The sequence below is a fragment of the Callithrix jacchus genome, chromosome 9 (assembly GCF_049354715.1).
Source record: "Callithrix jacchus isolate 240 chromosome 9, calJac240_pri, whole genome shotgun sequence".
Taxonomy (NCBI): domain Eukaryota; kingdom Metazoa; phylum Chordata; class Mammalia; order Primates; family Cebidae; genus Callithrix; species Callithrix jacchus.
The window spans coordinates 13,207,995-13,230,123 of record NC_133510.1 but is presented as its reverse complement, the minus strand read 5'-3'; the positions used below and the strand labels follow the sequence as shown (position 1 = coordinate 13,230,123).

General features: G+C 53.2%; 1 protein-coding gene and 1 long non-coding RNA gene across 13 annotated transcripts; one reads left to right on the top strand and one right to left on the bottom strand.

Annotated features, from left to right (window-relative positions):
* Nucleotides 1–1,951: 1,951 nt before the first annotated feature.
* Nucleotides 1,952–3,564, bottom strand: LOC144577840 (uncharacterized). 2 transcript variants are annotated; one of them, XR_013522464.1, is made up of 2 exons: nt 2,816–3,564; nt 1,952–2,084 (listed from the first exon to the last, which is right to left on the bottom strand). It is a non-coding gene; the product is annotated as an uncharacterized LOC144577840 (long non-coding RNA). The 2 variants fall into 2 exon arrangements; XR_013522463.1 differs by having other exon boundaries at nt 1,952–2,073.
* Nucleotides 3,565–3,581: 17 nt separating this feature from the next.
* Nucleotides 3,582–20,629, top strand: LOC144576542 (WAS protein family homolog 2-like). Of its 11 annotated transcripts, XM_078338315.1 has the most exons (13): nt 3,892–4,110; nt 5,142–5,281; nt 7,973–8,036; nt 8,140–8,293; nt 16,621–16,732; nt 16,912–17,058; nt 17,236–17,372; nt 17,614–17,749; nt 17,927–18,128; nt 18,216–18,380; nt 19,065–19,223; nt 19,973–20,041; nt 20,182–20,629. In XM_078338315.1, exons 4-13 carry the CDS (start codon nt 8,145–8,147, stop codon nt 20,313–20,315), a joined length of 1,410 nt encoding a protein of 469 aa, XP_078194441.1. In that variant the 5' UTR covers nt 3,892–4,110; nt 5,142–5,281; nt 7,973–8,036; nt 8,140–8,144; the 3' UTR covers nt 20,316–20,629. The 11 variants fall into 11 exon arrangements, with proteins under 11 accessions (XP_078194439.1, XP_078194444.1, XP_078194447.1 ...); XM_078338314.1 differs by lacking the exon at nt 3,892–4,110 and having other exon boundaries at nt 5,140–5,281; XM_078338313.1 differs by lacking the exons at nt 3,892–4,110; nt 5,142–5,281; nt 7,973–8,036 and adding an exon at nt 3,582–3,608.
* Nucleotides 20,630–22,129: the final 1,500 nt, after the last annotated feature.

Below are 22,129 nucleotides of genomic sequence, written 5' to 3'. Positions count from 1 at the left end.
TCTGGGCTGCAGAGGCTTCCTAGAGAAGGAAGACCATGTAAGGCCTAACTCAGGGCAGGTCAGGATGGTGTGAATGACTAACTCACTCTGAACACAGTCATCCGTAGGTGTTTATTAAAACTGTCTCTGGAACTCCCACAGGGAAGGTTCTTAACTTTGCCTACACAGCACAGAGCTCTCTGGATAGAGTTCTAGACCCGGCCTCTTTCAAATATGTTAGAAGCCTCAGCAAGAGGAACTATTTTCTGTCCGGCTGCATTCATCTATCTGTTTAGAGAGTGGGATATTTCCATCCTCCTTTCTACAGGCATCCTTGGAAGCCCTTCCCAAAAGCAAGACCTCTTGGTGAAATTTACTGCTGGAGAGGAAAGTGGTTTTCAGGAGAGGCGAGTCTATTCCAGGAACTGTGGCACAAGAGCTAGAGGCTGGGTAGGGAACAACTTAAACTAAGTCCTCAGTCTTGTTTCCAGTTTTCTTCCTGTAGATCAGGTCTCAGGACACCCTGCTGCATGCTCTTTACCCCTCCACCAGGAATTCCTAAAATCCATGCTCATGGATCCTGGGAAATCCAGGATGCTGGGGATGCTGGGGATGCTGGCAAGCCTCAGCAAGACTTCCAGGGACCAACCCTGCAGCCTTCATTCCTCAGGCCCCTTCAGCCCAACTGGCCAGCAAAGGCAGGCGGGGCTTCCGTGTCCACACATGAGAATGACCTGCAGCTGTTCTTTGTCTAGGCTGAAGTCAGGGATTCCCACTGCAGCTCCAGGGGCTGAGGGTAAAAGTCTTTGCAATCCAGCTCCTAGGAAATCTTTAAAATTAGGTCTAGGGTGAGCCTGTCAGTGGTAGATTAGGTAGAGAACTTTTATGAAGTGGAGGGTGAACTGGCTGGTGGGGTTCTAGAACTGAGGGTGGTGCCTAGCAGTGCATTTGTGAGCAGGCACAGCCAGGCTTGGTACGTGCTGTGCTGTGTGTGTGTATTCACAGGCATCATGGAGCATATATACTTTCCTTTTGTGTTGAACTAAACCTTATAGATTATCAAGTACTTTTTCCCTGAGACAGGGTCTCTCTCTGTCACTTAGCCTTGAGTGCAGTGGCACAATCATAGCTCACTGCGGCCTCGACCTCCTGGGCTCAAGTGATCCTCCTGCCTCAGCCTCCCATGTAACTGGGACTACAGGTGTGTGACACCATGCCTGGCTATTTTATTTTATTATTATTTGAGACAGAGTCTTACTCTTGTTGCCCGGGCTACAGTGCAGTGGTGCTCACTGCAACCTCTGACTCCCAGGTTCAAGCCATTATCCTGCCTCAGCCTCCCGAGTAGCTGGGATTACCAGTACGTGCCACCATGACTGGCTAATTTTGTTTTTTTAGTAGAGATGGGGTTTCTCCATGTTGGTCAGGCTGGTCTTGAACTCCCGACTTCAGGTGATTCTTCCACCTCTACCTCCTAGAATGCTGGGACTACAGGTGTGAGCCACTGCACCTGGCCTTATTTTTGTAGAGATGGAATCTCATAATATTGCCCAGGCTAATCTCAAACTCCTGAACTCAAACAATCCTTTTGTCTCAGCGTCCCAAAGTGCTGGGATTACAGGCATGAGCTGCCACACCTGGCCAGATTATAGAATACTTGGATATCCTTTCTCTTCAGCCTACAAAAGGAGGCAAGGCAAGCACAATTAAACCCCATTACAAATGGGGTGACTGAAGCCCCATTCATGGCTTGCCCAGGGTCACACAAAGAATGAGTGGCAGAGCCCTGAGCCTGTGTGCTTCCCTCTGTGCCAGGCTGCTTCACCCAGGCAGCGCTGCACCTTGTGCATGGGACATTTCTCCTTTCTTGTGTCCTGAGTACCTTAAGCTACTCAGATATTGCTCGGGGGAGGGGGGTGAGGGGAAAATGTTTTCAGTTTGTATTAATCAAAACAAAATACCACACAATGGGTGACTTTAAAATCATATATTTATTCTCCACAGTTCTGAACTTGGGAATCCAAGTTCAAGGTGGTAGCTGGACTGGTTCCTGGTGAGGGCTCCCTTCCTGGTTTGCAGACAGCCACCTTCTCTCTGCATCCTCACTCATAAGAAAAGACGGGTGGGGGGTGGCGGGGGAGAGAGACAGAGAGAGAATGTTCTCAGACCCATAATGAAGGCCCCACCCCACAACCTCATCGAACTGTAATTACCTATCAAAAGCCCATTTCCACATACCATCACATTAGGGGTTAGGGCTTCAACATAAGAATCTGGGGAGGACTTCTACATTCTGTCTATAACATGGGTGGAAACCCATCTCTTCCTTACTGCTGGTGGGGTACCACACGCTGCAGCCCGTGAGAAGTTGCATGTTCTTGTTACAACTCGATCCAACTCCCCCAGATGCGGCGGGGCAGGGAAGGAGGACAAAACGGAGAGTGAGCGAGCATTAGGAAGAGAGTAGGGTGGCCAGAGGTAGCAAATAAAATATAAAATGGTTAATTTTGAATTTCAGATAAACAACCAATAATATTTTTTAGCATAAGTCTGTCCCAAACTAAGCTTGGGTCATATCTGTGCTAAGAAATTGTTCGCTCTTTATCTGAAATTCAAAGTCACCGGGCATCCTGGGTTTTACTCTGGCAACCCTAAGAGGCAAGGGCCAAGAATGCTGGGGAAGCCAGCAGGTTCCAGGAGGGACGACTGCTGGACTTCTGGACTGACGCTCTCTTTATATATTTAACTTTTTACAAAAGCCTATTTTCTTTTTTTGTACCAGCTTTTCACCAGCTTTCAAAAAACTGTGGTAAAACATTCATAACCTAAAACTCACCGTCTGAGCCATTTTTAAGCATAGGGTTCAGTGTATTAAGTAGGTTGACACTGTTGTGCCGCCGTCAACACCATTCGCTTCCACCGCTCTTTCACCATGCCAGCCTGAAACTCTGCCCCCTGAACACGAGCTGCCCAACTCCGCCTAGCTTCGCCATCCCTGGCGGCCACGGCTTCTGTCTCCATGAATTTGACCGTTCTAGGCACCTCACATAAGTGGACCCATCCGATATCTGTACTTTTGCCTCTGGCTTCTCTATTTAATTCTTAAAGGGGGATGGGAACTAAGTGGACCACAAGGGAGCTGCCCACAGAGGCGAGGACAAGGTCAGGTGTGCTGGGGGACGCAGGAAACAGGTCCGGGTGTTGGGGCCGGAGAGCAGGGGCGGGCCCTGGGCCTGGGCTGGGGCTCCTGTCCCAGGGCGCACCCAGGGCGAGGGCTGCGGGGAGAAGCCGAGGCTGGCGGATAGCCAGGCGTGAGCCTGAGGGGAAGGCAGCGAGGGGACAGAGGACAGAGCCCTGGGAAGAGGGTCTGCAGAGCAGAAGGCACGGGTGGGGGCCGCCTGGCGCGGGGAAGACAGGAGACCGGAGCCGGGTGCACGTCGGGAGCTCGGAGTGCGCGTGAGTCCCGCGCCCAGGCTCGCGACTCTGCCGGCCAGGCCAGCGCTCTGGGTCTACCTGGTACTGGAGGCGCGTTTAGGGCCAGACAGCGGAGCGTGAACGGCGGCGCTAGGACCCGGCGGCTTGGACAGAGCGGAAGCGGCGACGGGAGCTTCCGGGATTGCGGTGCGCAGGTGAGTAGGCCTCTGGGGCGGCGCGAAGTGGGGTCGCGGAGGCGCTGCGGGGCGAAGTGGGAGACTGGGAGGGGCCGGAGGGAGGTGGGTGGGAAGCTCGAGACCCGCCGAGCTTGTGTCCCGCGGTCGCTTCCCGGCGGCCGCCTCCACTCCGCATGCAGCAGCTGGGCCCCGACCGCCTGGGAGGCGTCTTGGGCCCGTCCGGGAGCCTCCTCCCTGGAGCCGGACCCTGCGCCCCGGCGTTGCCTGGCCCTACCGGAGAGGCCAAGGCCTGCGGGGTTCCGGTTCCGCCTCTCCCCCTCCCAAGCCTTCCCTCCCAGGCCGGGTTCTGGGAAGGCTTGCGGGGCTCTTTTGCAGCTGCTGCTGCCCTAGTAGGGTACCCCACTTTTCTGACCCTACTTTGGGCTCCCGGGGCCTCCAGCGAGGCCTGTAACTCGGGGAGAGACCCAGGAGTGGGGTGTGAGAGAACCGTCTGCAGGGAGGGCTCCGCGAGAGGCGTGCGGTGCGTGCATTTTCCTGGGAGTGCGCAGTTTACACCACATTCTGAAAAGCGGTGCTGTCCACTAGAAATACTGTGCGATACACGTGTTCAACTTTTGTCACTTAAAAAGAATCAGAAAAAACTTGAACATGAGATAGAAGCAAGAAAAACACGATTATTAAATAATATTTATGTATTTTCAAAAGATGATTGCCAGTTAACCCCTTTGTGCCTGGGCTTTCTCATTTGTGAAAATAGTACTTCCTACCTCTAAAGGGTGTGGTGAAGACAAACAATTGGGGTGATATATATTAAAGTAAGAAAGTGCTTGCCACACGGGAGGGGCTGGTTAGTGTTAGATTCCCTTGTTCTTCCCTCAGAATCAAAACCAGATCTAATTTAGCCTTACATAAAGGCAAAGTATCAAGATAAGGTGACTTGATACTTTGAAAACAACGAAACATGTCCATAAATAACGAAAAGCTTGGAATTCAAACAACAGATTCAATGTGGCTTGATCTCAAGCTAGTGTTTTGATGTTGAAAAAAAATGTGATTTGGTCTTTCTAACCCCATTTCCTTATCCAAAATTGGGGATGATGATAAATTCACTGATATTAAGAGTTAAATGAGATTCTTGAGGAGTCACGACGGTTCTGACATAAGTAGGTATTAGCAGCCGTATCGTAGCATAAGAAAATGCCATCTGCTGAAAGAGGGACAATAAGGTTATCTTCATGATCATGCAAAAGCTACCGGATATAGGAAGAAGGGGCATAAAATGACAATGTTAGATGATTAATTTTGATGCTTAGGTCGGTGTTCATTCTAGCATATCTCCTGCCCGAAAAGAGACTCATTTCTTTGGACTCACAGGACACTGAGTGAGAGGAAAGAAGAAAAATGTTTAAGTCACGTATGTGATTTCTAAGAGTAAAAAACAGATGAAATTAGTAATACATTTTTTAATCCAGTATATCCCAAATATGGTTATTTTAGCATGTAAGCAACATAAAATATTTTGATAAGAGATTTCACATTCTTTTTTCCTAGTGTTTGAACTTTGGTGCATATTTTATACTTACGGCACATCTCAATTCGGATGGTCCACTTTTCAAGTGCCTAGTGGCTTCGTGTGGCTGGTGGCTACCACACTCGACAGCACGGGTCTAAGGATTTCATTCCTGGCACAGGTCCGAACTCCTAACCTTAATTCTGAGTGTTTTTTTTTTTTTTTTTTTTTTTTTTAACAAACGGGCCTCTGTTTATCATTCTTCTAGTACTTCCCCAAGGATGATTGTACCTTCAGCACTCAAGATCACTTGCTGTTCCCCTACACACTTTTGTTCAAGCTGTTTCTTTCACTTGGAATGCTGACTTTGCACCGTCTTTCCTGTACCTGGTAGAAAGGCACACATTCGTTTGTTTTTTTTTTTTTGAGATGGAGTTTCGCTCTTGTTGCCCAGGCTGGAGTCAAATGGCCCGATCTCGGTTCACTGCAATCTCTGCCTCCTGGGTTGAAGTGATTCTCCTGCTTCAGTCTCCTGAGTAGTTGGGATTATAGGCATGAGCCATCACACCTGGCTAATTTTGTATTTTTAGTAGTGATGGGGTTTCTCCATATTGGTCAGGCTGGTCTTAAACTCCTGAACTCGGGAGATCTGCCCAACTCAGCTTCCCAAAGTGCTGGAATTACAGGCGTGAGCCACTGTGCCTGTCTGAGAGGCACACATTCTGCTAAGAGCTTTATCCTGACTCCCCGAACCCTGAAAGGGATTTGTCACTCCTTAGCCTTGTACTCATGGCTGGATTTGAGTGAATTTAATTTGAGTTTAATTGTTTTTAGGACTATGTTCCTAGCTAGTTTAGTGACTTACTCATCTTTGTTGTGATCATGCCCTGTACCTAATAAATAATCAACAGATGTTTGCAGACAGAAAGTAAACCACTTATCAGGTGTATTCAGTCCCTTTCTTTCTTTCTTTTTTTTTTTTTTGAGACAGAGTCTTGCTCTGTTGCCAGGCTGGAGTGCAGTGACACGATCTTGGCTCACTGCAACCTCTGCCTCCCAGGTTCAAGCGATTCTCCTGCCTCAGCCTCCCAAGTAGCTGGGACTACAGACGTGTACCACCTAATGCCCAGCTAATTTTTGTATTTTTAGTAGAGACGGGGTTTCACCATGTTGGCCCAGGCTGGTCTTGAACTTCTGACATCAGGTGATCCATCCACCTAGGCCTCCCAAAGTGCTGGGATTACAGACGTGAGCCACGATGCCCAGCCTTCAGTCCCATTCTTTAACGGGCTTGCTGCCTCCTTTTTGAGGAGAATTGTGTATGTGGTCTTAATGTGTGTGTGAGCAAACAGCATACACACAAGGAATTCATCTTACACACTAACAAGGAATTCATCTTAAGAGGTGCACAGGAAGTATCTTGCACCTTTACCCTCTTTGTGATCTTACATATGGGAGAACTGAGGCACAGAAATAAGTTAGGATGGCCAGCAAACTTGCATCAGTATAAATACAAAGAAGGGGAGGGAGGAAGCTTCTTGCAAGGGCTGTGATGGTCTCAGAGGGTTAGACTTCTCAGATGGCTGGGCATCAGCTGGCCATGCTTTGGTTATATGATTGGAGGAAAAAGAAGTGGGAGGTGAGGAGTAACTCCTGGGCCCTGATGAGTATTCAAGCCAAGTACAGATCTGGAAAGCCTGTACACAAAGGAGGAGCTCACTGCTGGAGAAAAAGCTGAAGAGCAGGATGTTTGCCTCAGATCATGAAAAGTGCTGGCCTGAGGAGGGTAGAAGGAAGCGCTGGGGAAGCCAGCAGGGGAAGCAAAGGAGTAGGCTTCAGCTGTGTGAAGATGTTCACGCGGTGCGTTATGTAAAGTACACAAATTATTATTGGGAATAACCACATCTCAGCAGTGCTGGTTCTCAGTCTGGAGAATGGGAAATAGAAAGGATCAGATTCAGAGAAGGCAACTTACCCAGTGTCACAGCATTTTAAACTCAGATGAAACCTAGGCCCTTCCTGCCACACTCACCAGCCCCACCCACTTGTGTTGCAAGCAAGGTCCCCACTGTAGTGCTTCGGAGAGCAGGTCTAGGGCACAGTGCCAGGGCTGATTAATGTCTTCCTTACCGTTTTCCAGTGAGGGGCTGTGATTAGGCCTATCTATAGGGGCCTGGTCCCTTAATATTCTGCTTGGTGCATCTCTTGCCAATCAAATCAGTGCCGTCTGCAGTGTGATTGCTGCTTTAGTGGCACCAGGGAGAGGAGTTAATTAAACCCAATATAAATAGACTCTGCCCTCACTTTGCAATTCCAGGAGTGTTTTTCCTTCCTGTCCTCTACCCCCACATGCACCTCCTTCTTCTAAGGCCCCCTAAGCTCTTATCTAGGTGAGGAGGGTTGGACACCCCAATACCTAGAGTCACTAGCCACTGCCCAGTCTGTATCAGGAGCAGACCTCGAATTCTCATGGGTTAAAGTGGGAAGAACCCATGTGTGCACATTTTTTGTGCTTTTCCAGAACTGGGTACTGTTTGGCAGTTGATCAGGCAATCTCCCCAACTACCCCATTTCCATCCCTTGGTTTTCAGCCTCTTTTTTTCTCTGCAACTAAGGTTTCTTTCTTGTCTATCCAAGGTCGGGAGCTGAACTGAGACAGTGTATGGAAAGGGTGCCTGGCAGCTACCAAGCACCTTGTAAGGGGTCAGAAATGTTGCACCTTCTCTGAACTCCTCCGTTGGCCCTACCAATTCCCCAGACCCTGGTCCTGCCCTCCCCCTCCTCATGTACTCAACAGGCATCAGCAGAATCCCATCTGTGTGCTCCTGGCCTCCAACCAAATGCTCTGTCCCCTTCTCACCTATTTGTGCAGGCTGAAGCTATGTGCATAGTTGGGATGAGGGCTGTGTTGTCTCCTTCCTTTTGAGGAGAATTGTGTATGTACTCTTGTCACTCCTTAGCCTTGTACTCATGGCTGGATTAGAGTGAATGGGTGCAGGTGGGTGTGGGCAGCTCTGATTCTCTGGCTCCCACCCACAGGCACCATGACTCCTGTGAAGACCCAGCACTCCCTGGCAGGTCAGACATATGCTGTGCCCCTCATCCAGCCAGACCTGCGGCGAGAGGAGGCCGTTCAGCAGATGGCAGATGCCCTGCAGTACCTGCAGAAGGTCTCTGGAGACATCTTCAGCAGGTGGGTGCTGCCACCCACCTCCTCCTGATCAGAGGACCATCCCTATCCTGGGCAGTCCTAGCAATCTGCACGCTGGGAGCAGCCCCCTAGGGCATATCCTGGTCCTGGGGGACCCATCTGGCTTCATTGTGTGGAGGGGCTGAGATAAGAGCCCACCTTGGAAAGTTTTGCTCCTGAGAGTCTGAGAGCTCACTCCCTTCTACCCCACTTAGCCTCCTGGTTTCCTGTGGTGGTTCTGCTCTCCTAACTCATTCTCTTCCTCCCACTTGGGGGCCATATTCCTTCACTTTTTCCTGCAGCCAGCAAATACTTGCCCAATAGTGTTCGTGTGCAAGGCATTGTAAGAATCTCTACAGATCCAGCCATGGATGAGGCAGCATCCCTCTCCAGCTGGAGTGCACTTGTTGGCAGGAGAGAAAGACCTAATAACCAATGCATGATTAGTTCTTTAATAAACAGCTGTGACAAGGTTGATAATATTTGGTAATCCCTGTTCTTTATATAGCATTGACCATGCACCACCATTGATTTGAGTGCATTAACTCATTTAGCCCTTGCCACCCTTTGTGAGCAGGCACTGCTGTCATCTCCATTTTATAGATGAGGAAACGGAGGCACAGAAAGGCTGAGAGACCTGGCCAAGTGACAGAGCCAGGGTTCAAAGCCACAGATCACGGCCCCAGGTTCTGTGGGTTATTACCACCTCTGCGGAGGGGAGATGGGGTGCTGCGAGGCTTGTCCTGTCTTGGTCTTGGGTCAGGGAGACCTGGCTTGATCTCGGGTCAGGGAAGGGGGATGTGAGGAAATGACATTTATGGTAAAGTCTGAGAGTTGAGTTGGGTGGGTCAGGAAGAAAATTCCAGAAAGAAGGAAGCACATGAACTGTAGCCCAGAGGTAGAGGACCTAAAAGAAAGCCAGCATGGCTGGAGCACGGAGCGGCCATTGAGGGAGCCGAGTTGGAGGGCTGAGGCTTCTTGTATCAGCAGTGCTGACCTCGCACAGTCCTTGGGCTCTGGTGACTCTTCACTCAGCGTTTATCTAATATGAGTGAGTGAGTAATGTTTGCTGTTTCCTGGCAAGGTCCCAGCGGTTGTTGGATGCACAGGTCCTGTCTTTGGCCATGAACAACCTGAAATGAGGCTTGGTCTCCTTCCCGGGATCCCACACAGTGCCTCATATGTGGACCCCAGTGGGAAGTATGTGACTGCCTGACTCCGGTCCCTCTCATGGTCCAAGTCACCCCTGCCCTGCCCTTCCCTGGTTGTTGCCAGACCTGGAGCTCCTCATCCTTCACTGCGCAGCCTCCTCTTCTGTCACCAACTGGAAGCCCACCTCTTCCTGAATGACCTCACCCCACTGGCTCACCGGATTGCCCCAAGCTTGTCAAGAATGCCCCTGTAACCAAGGGGTCACGCGCTGAAGTGGCTGAGGGGGTCACCTTGGAGCTGATGCCTTGGCTCAGATCCGGCTTTCCTGTTTGCTTCCTCTGTAACCTTGGGCAACTCAACCCCTCTAAGCCTTAATGTTCTCACCTGTGAAGTTGTGATAATAATGGTAGCTTCCTGGTAGAATTATTGTAAAGACTAAATGAATGAAAACATGTAAAGGAATGGAACAGTGCCTGGCACCCAGAAAGACCTGAGGAAATGCTGGCTCCTCCCTGTTGATGATCTTGACCCATCTACTGGACTTGGTTGCCATTCATGAACCTGTCATCAGTAGTTACAGAAAGTGTTGGATGCACCTTTTGTGCTTATCGTTGTGATAAGTGTGCCCAAGGGACACCTAGGCAAGCGGATGCAGGCCTTGAAAAGCCATCAGCTCCAGATTATGGCCACCCATGTTCAGTGCTTAGAATGGAAGCCAAAACCATTCCCTCAGAAACTGTGTTTCCTCACCAAGATGGGGATTGCATAGTTGTCCTTCTCTTAGGGCAGCCTTGGATTTTTGGTGTCTTTCCTTTCCCGTCCTGGTACTTGGCACCTTGTAGACAGTTGCATGTCCCCTGCCCAGGGATGGGATGAGGAGAGGGCAGGAAGGCATCTTCTGGGGAGTGGAGTGCTGCATTCATTGAGTGTGGGTTCCTCAAGTTGCTGGCACAGCCCGCGGAGGGGAAGATGCTTCTCAGGACCACTGGGCCTGAGTCCTGGATCTCTCATGCCAGGTTCCAGGTCACTGCATCGACCTCTCCACCATGTGTTCCACATCATGCTGGATCTTTAAGAGACACCAATTATGAGGTTGACACTGTGTCCTCAAAGAGTTTAGAGGCTGGAATGGGAATATGTAAGGCGAGACTAATTGTTAACTGTGTAGCATGGACCATGTGGGCTTCTCAGGGTCTAGAAGGGAGAGAAATCAGTAAAAATTGGTGGCATACCTGTCAGAATTCCCCAAACCAAGCTAAGCAAAAAGTAACCAGTAGGGCAGCCCTTGGAGTTAGGGCTAAAATGACATCATCAGGGCCTGGCCTTGCTTCCTTCCTTGTCAGTTTGCTTCTTTGGGTCTGGCTGCATTCTCAGACAGGCCGTGCCCTCGTGGTGGCAAGGCAACATGGCAGGGTCAGTTTCAGCAGGAAAGAATGCTCTCCTGTGTCCCCCACTTCCTCTAGAGGCCACACTCACCAGGATTGGTCCTTGTGTCTGTCCCAGAATCCATCGCTGGGGCCAGGGCACTATGACATGCCACTTGGCTTAGACCAAGGAGCTCTTCAGACCACCCACCTGAAGCTCAGAATGGAAGCCTGCAGGAGAGATGGATTCCCCAAAGGAAACGGGGCAATTGCTTGAGTCAAGAGGATATAGGTACTAGAGAGGAAAGCCACATGCCTACTCCACATAGGGCAGGCTCCTGGAGGAGGAGGGCAGGGTAGGGAGGTAGGCATGCAGGTCGCCCTGATAGGGTCTAGAAATGGGGGCCACAGGCCTGGAGAGAAGCCTCAGTGTGGCTTGGAACGTGGTGTATGATGGTCTGCTGGGAAGGCTGGCCTGCACAGGGGCTGGAGGGGGTTAGGGGTTCTGCATGGGGAGCACAGACAGTGCTGCCTCTCCCTTGCACTCAGCTCACAGGGCATGAGAGGCTGATTTCCCATGAGCCTGTGGGCCAGGCATCTGGATGGTGCCAAGGAGCTTTGCCTTGGTTCCTCCGTGTCCCCACGGGGCCATGGGAGGCTCCCTGGCAGTGTGTGGGGCAAAGTAATGAGTGAAAAGTTGGGATGAATGAGTTAGGGTCCACGGAGTACTCAGGAGAGGACTTATGTTGATTCATGAGTGTTAGGGAGCAGTGATTGGGTTTCAAGCAGGGCAGGGGTGGGACAGAAGAGTTGGGGAAGGTTCATCAGGCATCCTTCACTGAAGGGACATGAAGAGAGAGTGGATGCCAGGGACACCCAGAAGCTGTTGCTGTAGTCAGGATGTGACAGGGATGAGGCCGCAGACAGGGGACCTGCAAACAGGGAGGGCTGGGTGAGACATTCAGAGGAAACAGATGACAGGAATTGGTGACAGATAGGGAACGATGATGAAGGAAAGGGAGGGGTCAGTGATGAGTGGGAGTGGAGTGGGGAGCACCAACACCTCTCCTCCTCCACCTGCCCTTTTTCTGTGGCACTGGACAAGCGGGTGGACTTTCCATTTTTCATGAGCTTTTTTGGTGGGGATGTGACCAGCTTTGAATCTCTCCCCTTAAACATGCTCCTCCTGCTTAGAAACCTCATGCACAGAAGAAACAGGTGGGCAGAAGAGAGACTCTCTCTCCCTCCCACCCCATCTCAGGCCCCAGCACAGCCCGGTCCTTGGCCTCACTGGTGCCTGTGCCCAGTGGCACAGGCAGGTGAATGCCTGGCAAATTAGCATTCCAGGCTGTGCTCTCTCCTGCTCTGCTGCAGCCGGGAGTGTGCAGAGACTGGAGGGAATGACAAGCACCTCCCAGGCTCTCTTTAGCTGTGTCCCTTCCTGTCCCCTCTTTTTGCCCCTCCATATGTCCCCTCTTCACCTGAGAGAAGTCAGGCCCCAAAAATATCGGGCCAGATATGTCACCTGCTTCCCATGACGTAGATGACAAGGGAGGAGGGAGTTGGGAAGAGGAAGGAACAGACTCTGTGTGTGGAAGTTTGGATGCTATCATTTGCCATTGCCAATCAGCCCCTGCCCAACCTCTTCACCCAAGAGGCCGTGCCACTGCCCAGCGCCTTCCCGCTGGGAAGGGTGATTTTCTCTGCAAAGCTCTTTGTCCTTTCCTCCATCTATTTCTTTTTCCTTTTCCCCACCTCTTCCTTTCTCCTTCCCTTCCTCTTTTCCCCTTTCCCCTTGTCCTTACTTCCTCCATCCTTCTCCCTGTTCTCTCTACTGATTGGCACCTGGTGGCCCCCAAGGTTACACATTGCACTAGATCACTGCATAATTAGCAAGTCGTTCTTAATTAGTGCAGAGTGGAGAAGATAAAGGTAAAGGCAAGAGCACAGGTTCAGGGTCTTCTTCCCTGGGGTCATGACAGGCAGGGGAGGAAAAGCAGTGAATCAGGAGCGGGAGCCGGTGCTCCCTGCTTCCTCCCCACAGCCTCTAGGGACTGGTGTGCTGACGGCGATGGGCCATCATCAGCTCCTTGTCACCTTCACAGAAATCAAATGATGTAGAAGGGACCATGCCTATTTTTCAGTGGAAGAAGCTGAGGCCAAGACCAGTGAGTGGCCTCCCCAGGGTTACGCTGCTGGTAAACAGACGTGAAACCCAGGCCCGTGGGATGCTGTGGTTATTGATGCTTATCTCTTACCCAGGAGGCCTGAGTCTCTTTGGGAGTGGATGTGTGTTGTCTGATTCGTCTTTGGCTCCCACGTGGTCCCCCAGCACTGTGCTTTCAAATGGAATGCGCTCAAGATACTGAACAGTAAGGGGTGGAGTCGGGAGACAGGAATTGAGGGATGCTTGGAGATGGTCCTTTCCAGGGGAGATAGAGGAAGACAGACCCTAAGCGAGACCACGTGCAGAGCAGGCTGGGTGAGCCAGTTCTGTCCCTGATGCCCACAGAGCAGCTTCCTCTCTCGTGCTGGGTGAATGTGCCAGAGGGGATGGCTTCAGCACTGAGCTTGTAAAGTGACCTACCTTGAAGTAGGCTACCAAGCCAAGGGAGTCTATACCAGGAATGGCAAACAAATGGCTCTCATGGCACCATTCCCCCACCCTCACGGTAGGCATTGTTCATCAATGCCCTGGCCCCAGTGAGGCCTAGAGGCCTTCCCAACACAGTCTCCCAGACCATCCTGCCAGTCCACAGAGATAGCAGACCAGCCACAAGCTTTCTGACCCTGAATCTGCACTTGTCCTCAGCACCATGGCCTGTGACCATGAGATAATAGATGATCCGGGGGCTTTGTCAGCAAGCATGCCGTTCCTTAGTCTCATAGGCTCCTGGTTAAGGAAAGAGCCCCAGAATCATGTCTTCTGCCTCCACCTCAGGGAGGATTCACCCTTGGAGCACCCTGGATGGTGCTTGTGAGCTGGAGCCTAATTGCTCCTCAAAGTGATGCAGTCGTTTATTAGAAAGTTGTTGTCTTTTTTTTTTATTTTTTAAACAGCACAGAGCTCTGTTTTCATGCGACTCTGCCCACTATTTCTGATAGAAGTTTACTCACTTCACCCGACAGCCCTTTTGATATTTGAAGGGAATGATCATGTTCTCGAAGTCATCTGATCTTTAGCCAGATCATCCTTCGGTTATCTTCATATGTCGGCAGTTTCTCACTCCTCACCATCCTCATCACCCTCCTTGAGATGTTCACTCATTTGTCACTTTCTGTTCAACCAGCGGCTGTTAACGCATCAGGCCCCGTCCCAGGTGCTAGAGACGTAGCAGTGAATGAGACAGAGGGCAGTCTGTACGGGAGGTCAGAGTCCTCTGACTGTGGATCCAGTTTAAAGGGATGTGACTGTGGCTGAGACTGGTGCCTGGCATAGACTCGTTCATGAGTCCAGGGCCCTGTTTTCTGTGGTGCCTTCAAGAGAGTGCATGGTCCCTGCTGAGTGGAAGAAGGATGAAGGGCAGAAGAGGGACAGGGAGCTGTGTGCCCTAAGAGCTCATTGCCTTTTTATGCTGATTAACATGCTTTAGCTTCTGCTGAGCTTACAGTTAACAGTAGCTTCCGGGTCTTTCTTCACCTGAACTGTGTCTAAACCAAGTTCCCTCCACCTTCTATATTTGTGCACTTGATTTTTAAACCCTAAATGTTGGGCTTCACATTTGTTCCCTATAAATGTCATCCTGGTGATTGCAGTCCACTCTGGCCTTTGAAAATTATCTGAGCCTTGATTCCATCATGCAGACCATTTTACGGCCTTACTGTGCTGGCCCCAGTTTTCTAACCAGGTGTTGAATGAACTGGAAGGGCCCTGCCAGAGTTCTCCATGCAAGGCTGGAATCAGACCGTTGTTCAACAGTGCTCTTTGGGGCTGTGGTTCATTTGGCTCTGATTTTTCCCATATGTCCTCTCCTCCAACCCCCATAGCTCCATCCTGTCCACAAGATTTTGTTAGAAGCCGTCAAAATCCGTGCTGACTCAAGAGGCACTGTGCTGCAAGTTTTCCCTGGGCACAGCAGGCTAGTAACCTATTACAAGGGAAAATGCTGTGCGTTTTGAGCAGTGCTGGCCCCTGGGACTCACCTCTGCCTTTTCTAAGCGCTTACAGACTCTCTGTTTAATAATCCATTCCAGAAACTTGCCAGGGCTCATGGTTGAGATTGGTGTTTGCAACTTTCAGTGATCAGCCCTTCTCTCCTCTATGGCAGCACCAGGACGGAGGAGCCTTTGTCCCTCCCCAGTCCCAGTTTCCTCCCACTGCCCCTGTGGACCTCGAGTACAGAGCTTATGCAACTACTGAAGATTATGTCAGTACCCAGGGACAGAATAAGGCTGTTTCGCCAACTGGGGTGAATTAAAACAGCTTGTACTGGAGGAGCCCTCACAGCAGATGAAGGCCTTTCCCAAGCCAGAAAAGATGGAGCTGGGTGGTGGCCCTGCTCCCTCACTGGGAGGAGACGATGCTCTTCTTTTTTCTTTCTGAATGGCGGCCACCTTCATACTGGTCTGTCATGGAACACTTAAGCTGCTTGGGTGACTATTGGTATTGCCAGCCCTGCCATGCCTGAGCTCCCTGGAGTAATCGGGGCAGACTCATTAGGGGATGGGGACCCCTGGATTGTGAAATTGGCTCTCTGGGGCCAAGGCCTTCTGAAGTTGGTGGGAGTGGCTTTGGCTTGTTGGGTCTGATTTCAGGTCATTCGTTCCAACCTTTAGAGAAATCCCAGCATTCCCTAGCCCAGAGTCTGCAACCTTTTCGGCATCCCACGTCCTCCTCCTGCCTTTCCTCATGAACCCCAGTTGTGCCTCTGCCTTCTCATCCCACACACAGGCTCACTCATGCCAGGTGAATGCTGAGGCTTCTCTGAATGTGGAGTGTGGCCCTTGTGGGCAAGGGCTGGGTTCTTGGGGGTAGGGGAGCTACAGAGGTGACTTGGAGGAGGATGGTGTGTCACACGCACATCAGAGTTAACTTTGCAGTGAGAGCGGCCTTACTGTGGCCAAATAATGTGGAAAAGCATAAGTGGGGTTATGTGCCTTAAAGCGTTAGGCACCTGGGTCTTGCCCACCAGGAGCCAGCCACAGGGTTGTCTGGGGAAACGGCATTCCCTGAGATGGAAGTGCACAAGAATGCACTTGTCATCTGGGGAACAGCAGGGCAACGGTGTCACTGGGCCCAGCCCACACCAGGAGAGGTGGAAACAGGTGAGGAGCTAGACCATACAGAGCCCATGGGCCGTGTATGGCCCAGGACTTGCTCAGCGAGCTGTTCACTATGTGCAGGGGCAGTTCTTCCTCTGAATTTAGGCGACAACACTCAGTTCCAGCCTTGCCATTCTCAGCCTCTGGTCTCGATTCCCCTTCTGCAGAGGCCACTTTGTCTACCCACGTGATCGTGAGGGGTTGTGAACTGCCTTGCCCCATCAGCAGCCATGTGTGCATGTGTAAATACCATCCTCTGCGTGCCCTGGAGGCTGTCCTTCAGATGCCACGTGCAGGTGCCAGCATAGGGCCAGGTGGCTGCGTGTCCCTACCAAGAGTGCAGGGAACTCAGTACTGTCAACGCCTCGGTCCTGCAGGTCAGATTGTCCTTGTAGAGGCCACCTGGATGGCACCAAGTTTGGCCCTGGCAAGTAGGTGATCCTGACTTAAGGGCCCTTGCCTGAGGGCTGGCCTAGCAGGTCTGCTGTTAGGAGCAGGAGGTGTACAGGGGGTAGGGAGCAGCCCCAGCTTCTATGATCTTCTCCATGGCAGGATCTCCCAGCGGGTAGAGCAGAGCCGGAGCCAGGTGCAGGCCATCGGGGAGAAGGTCTCCTTGGCCCAGGCTAAGATTGAGAAGATCAAGGGCAGCAAGAAGGCCATCAAGGTAGCCCCCATACCCCTGTGTCCTGAGGCTACTGGGCTGTCCCTCTGGGGCTGTCCCTGCTGCCCACCCTTACCTTGGGCTTTCCTCCTGCCCAGGCTCCCAACCCCACCCTCTCCTGCCAAGCAAGCCTGGCCCTCTGAGCCTCTTGGGGACCCTCAGACTTGTCCCTGTGTCCATAGGTGTTCTCCAGTGCCAAGTACCCTGCTCCAGAGCGCCTACAGGAATATGGCTCCATCTTCACAGGCGCCCAGGACCCTGGCCTGCAGAGACGACCCCGCCACAGGATCCAGAGCAAGCACCGCACTCTGGATGAGCGGGCCCTGCAGGTTTGCTGGCCATGCACATCACACGGCCTGTCACACACCTGGAGGCCTGGATGCTGGGGACGAGCCGGGGCTGCCATAGGGTTCTGTCCCGCAGAGGAGGCTGACTGGGAAGGGGTGGCAGCTGATTTGGCCCAGCACTAAATACTCACTATCCCTTGGCCCCCCTGGCCCTCCCAGGAGAAGCTGAAGTACTTTCCTGTGTGCGTGAGTGCCAAGCCGGAGCCTGAGGATGAGGCAGAGGAGGGACTTGGGGGTCTTCCCAGCAACATCAGCTCTGTCAGCTCCTTGCTGCTCTTCAACACCACCGAGAACTTGTATGGCCAGAAGGCAGGGCCGAGGGGTGTGGGCGGGGGGCCCAGCCTGGCTTAGTGGGGACCGAGGGCATCACACACAGGTATAGCACTGAGGCTGGGAGCCGGGGGTAACTGGGTGGCTTGGCTTGAGAGGTCTGGGACCCCATCGTGCACACTGTGCCCCTGATGGTGTGGGAGAGGTAGGAATGTGGGCTCAGGACAGCAGGTGTCAGCTTGCCTGATCCCCACGTCGCCCCTGTAGGTACAAGAAGTATGTCTTCCTGGACCCCCTGGCTGGTGCTGTAACAAAGACCCACGTGATGCTGGGGGTGGAGATGGAGGAGAAGCTGTTTGATGCCCCCTTGTCCATCAGCAAGAGAGAGCAGCTGGAGCAGCAGGTGGGAGGAACAGGGCTGGGGTGGGGGCAGGTGCAGTGGCTGGGGGCCCTGCCAGGGCTCCTCTCCAGGCAAGACTGTTGAGCCCTTTATTCCACCCATGTAGGGGTGCACACAGACCTTGCAGGATGCCCCTGCAGGTCCCTGTCACCTCTCACATGTCCCTACCTAATCCTGCAGGTTCCAGAGAACTACTTCTATGTGCCAGACCTGGGCCAAGTACCTGAGATTGATGTGCCATCCTACCTGCCCGACCTGCCCGGCATTGCCAATGACCTCATGTACAGTGCCGACCTGGGCCCCGGCATTGCCCCCTCTGCCCCTGGCACCATTCCAGAACTGCCCACCTTCCACACTGAGGTAGCCGAGCCTCTCAAGCCAGGTGAGCTGGGCGCTGGGATGGGAGCTGGGCCAGGGACCTCCCTGCTCAGACACCTTCTTTTCTAGATACCCACACTTTCTCTTTCAGACCTAGAAGATGGGGTACTCACAGCACCCCCACCGCCCCCACCACCCCCACCACCTCCCCCAGCTCCTGAGGTGCTGGCCAGTGCACCCCCTCTCCCACCCTCAGCCGTGGCCCCCGTAGGCCCAGGCGCCAGGCAGGACGACGGCAGCGGCGTGTCTCCTTCAGGTGGGAGCAGCTCTTTGAGGACACCTCTGCTCATTTCTGGTGTGCTTGGTGCATTCAGGTGGATCGTCTGTGGGTTTGTTAAGTGTCCAGAAATCCTTGATTTTTTTTTAATAGTTCCCATTTCAAATGTCTTGTTCTACTTGGTTCATAAAATAGTGGTTTTCAAACTGTAGAGCTCTGGAATGCTCACCTCTTGGGCAGAGGGGGCCTGAACAAGTGAGGCTCTGGGTTCCCCATTCCAAGTTAAACCAATGGAAAGAAGAGGCCTAATAACAAACTACAGCAACAAACGATTCAGTGTCCCTGGAATTACAGCATTTCAGCTTTACTGTCATATCCCCCGTCTATCTCTAGGAGCCAGAAGTGGCACAAAACGCCTCTGCTGGCTTGTGTGTGCAGCTGAGACTGTCGGTGCATGGCTAGCTCAGGGGTCCAGCTCTGCAGGGTGGGGGCTGGAGAGGGGCAGGGAGTGTCTGCACACACATCGCCTGCACTCAGGTGTTGCAGAAGTTAATGCCCAGGTCCTGTGTGTCCAGGCCCCACAGCCTTCAAAGGCTCAGCATCCCCAACACGGGCCTCCTCGAAGGGGAGGTGCCCTTCCTCCTAGCAGGGCCTTGGACATGATAAGCTTCCCCAGCCCTGCCTGAGCAGCCTTTCCTCCTTGTTCTGTTCCCCACCTCCCAGCTCCAGTCCAGGGAGTTCCCAGGGAAGCGGTTGACCCCTCTGGTGGCCGGGCCACTCTGCTAGAGTCCATCCGCCAAGCTGGGGGCATCGGCAAGGCCAAGCTGCGCAGCGTGAAGGAGCGAAAGCTGGAGAAGAAGAAGCAGAAGGAGCAGGAGCAAGGTGAGCGGGCCCCGGAGCCTGTGGTTGGAGGGCCTCGGACAAAAGCGCTGCCTGTCGTCTGGCACTGAGTCCACAGGGTGCTTTCTGCTCGCCCCCTGCTCCTCCCAGCCTGCCCCTGCTTCCCCTAGGGAGCTGGAAGCCCTGGGCCACCGCCTGAGGTCCTCAGCGCTCCTGCCTGGGCCATGGCTCCTTCCTGGTTTGGGAGCCTTAGTGGAGCTTTCCTCTCTAAGCTCACCCGGCTCCAACTGTGACAAGGAGAATCTTCCTCGACTGCCGAGACTGGTCCAAGGCAATGGTCAGCCACCACAGCCTCCTGAGATATTTTTAGAGACTAGACCTGAGGCCTCCTGAGGCTACCCATAGAGCCTACTGTGAATGCAGACACCGGTGCCATGTGATGCCTGCGCATACTGCAGCAGTGCCCTGGGCACTATGGTTCTGAACTTGCGCCCAGCGCTGCTTGTGCCTTGCTCAGTGACCCCAGGCAAGCTGCCTCACCTCTCTGGGCCAGTTTCCCCATCTGTGCAGCGGTGCTGCCTACCCTGGCCCTGTTCCCGAGGGGGGCTGGGAGAGTGCTCCTCAAACGTACGTGCTTTCTCATCAGTGCCCAGTGTCGGGTCAGGGATAGACTGGAGCGCTGAGCTAACTGGGAAACGTGGCCTTGGAGGGCTGGGGAGTGTCGTGGGGGTGGGGACAGGGAACTGGGGTTTCATGTGACTGAACCCTTCACTCTGGCTTTCCCATTGCAGTGAGAGCCACGAGCCAAGGTGGGGACCTAATGTCGGATCTCTTCAACAAGCTGGTCATGAGGCGCAAGGGTAGGAGGCAGGGCCGCTGCCCGCCCTGGGCCGGCACATAGTAATTCTCTCTTGCCTTTTTCTTCGTATGTTTAAGTTTCTGGGGGCTGGGGGAACCAGTGTTTCCCACCCACCGCCCTCACTCAGCCTTTTCCTTCCAGGCATCTCTGGGAAAGGACCCGGGGCTGGTGAGGGACCTGGAGGAGCCTTCGCCCACCTGTCAGACTCCATCCCTCCTCTGCCGCCACCACAGCAGCCGCAGGCAGAAGAGGATGAGGACGACTGGGAATCCTAGACTTGGGCCATTGCTCTGACCAGGACACAGCCAGGACAAGCTCCTCAGACCTGCTGCCCTAGGAGGGGGCGGTGATGGAACTGTCCCAGGACTGCGGGCACCACCTTCAGGGAGCGAGAGGCTGGCCTGAGGCCACAGGGCTGGGGCGGGGGCTTCTGTTTGCCTGTGCTCCAGCGGGGGACAGCTCCACCCAGCCTGCGCCAGTGTGTTCTTCTCTTCCCTATGGAGGCTTCCATAGAAAACAGCAGCACAAATCAAAGAACTGAGCAGAAACCAACAGTGCACTTGAATAAAGGGCCTCTAGCTGTGCAGGATGTAAACGTCTCGGGGTCAGTGACTTTCCTCCTGCCCCTGTTGGTCTGTAGGCAGTGGGGGCAGATCTCAGCTGACCATGATCCCTTTTCCCTGGGGTCAGAGGAGAGGTGCAGTCAGCAGGGGTAGCTGTTGCAGGGGGGAGGGGTAGTCTCCCACAGAAAAAAGCTTTCAGTGACAGACACGGGGTCTCTAAAAATAGTCATGCTGAGAGCCCAATGGCCCTTGGCATCATTGCTGGTGTTGCGGTCGAAGGTGTCTTGGAGCTTGCTCAAGTGGTTGAGAGGGAGGGAGGTGCCATCGACTTGCAGGAACTGGCACCAAGCCAGGGAGATAGAAATCCAGGGAGGGCTGTAGGGCGGTTTAGGGGCAGCGCTGCAGAAGGAGTGACTCAGGAAGAAGGTGGGGGAGGTGACAAGCCCCCAGGCGGGAGCCCTGTGGCCTTGGGGATCTTTTTAAATTGAGACTAGATGGTGAGTAGTCCAGGGCAGCTAACTTCAGCTGTTAGAAAAAGGGTAGAAGCAGATGGGCCCGCTCCATCCCGCCTCTAAGAAGGTGTTCAGGACAGAAATGCCACAGTAGAGGCTGCAGCCCCCACAGCCTCCTGCAAAGGCCCAGTGAGAAGCCTGGCCCTCGGCCACGTGGGATGGAAGACATTCGATTCCACAGATGGCAGCCTCCCTGGGAAGACCTCAAGGGTGGCCGAGACCCACTGTTTCTTCAGGATTCACCTGTTTCCACCTGTGGGCACTAATGCCTGTGCCTGGGTCCTGGCAGTGTTCTGGCACACTCCTGGGTTTCACCTTTGTAGTAGGATCGCTGCAGACCAGGCCCACCACAAACACAGTCTCCAGCAGGCAGGGCAGAGGAAGGGCGCAGTGCCAGGCAGTGGTACAGCTGCCCGTCAGGAAGAGGCCAACTTCTCCCGGTGGAACTGGGCAGGGAGAAGTCAGTGAGAATGGGATCTTGGGGTGGTGGAGGCTCTCGGGAAAGGAAAAGGGAGGATTGAACTTCCCCACGGCAGCAATGGCAGAACCAAAGGTGGCTGTGACCTCCATGAAGGCTTGGATCCAGGCCGGCAGCTTGGCCAGGACGGGCTGGGCATATGACTGGTCCAGGAGCAGTATGCTGGCAGAATCCCTTTGGTGACCGATGGCCCTGCCCTCATGGGACAGGAGGCTAGAGCTCTTGAGTTACAGCTGCCTTCCTGACAGCACATTTCCATGGCATCTCCCTCCCCTTCCTCAGCCTCAGGTGGGAGACAGGGCAGGCAACCCCTTTCCTCTTCTCCCCTTCTCCAGCCCCCATCTGTCCAGCCAGCTGGAGGCAGCCAGGCTTGCTGTGGACTGGTTGATGGCCTTCTTGCAGAGGTTCTCCACCAGATCCTTCCCTGGGGACACCGGGCCTGGGGCTCTGGACTGGGGGTGAAGGGGATGACCCATGAGGACTGTTGCCTGCCTGCAGCTCTCCCTGGGAAGAGACCCTGCCAGGCCTCGGGGCCA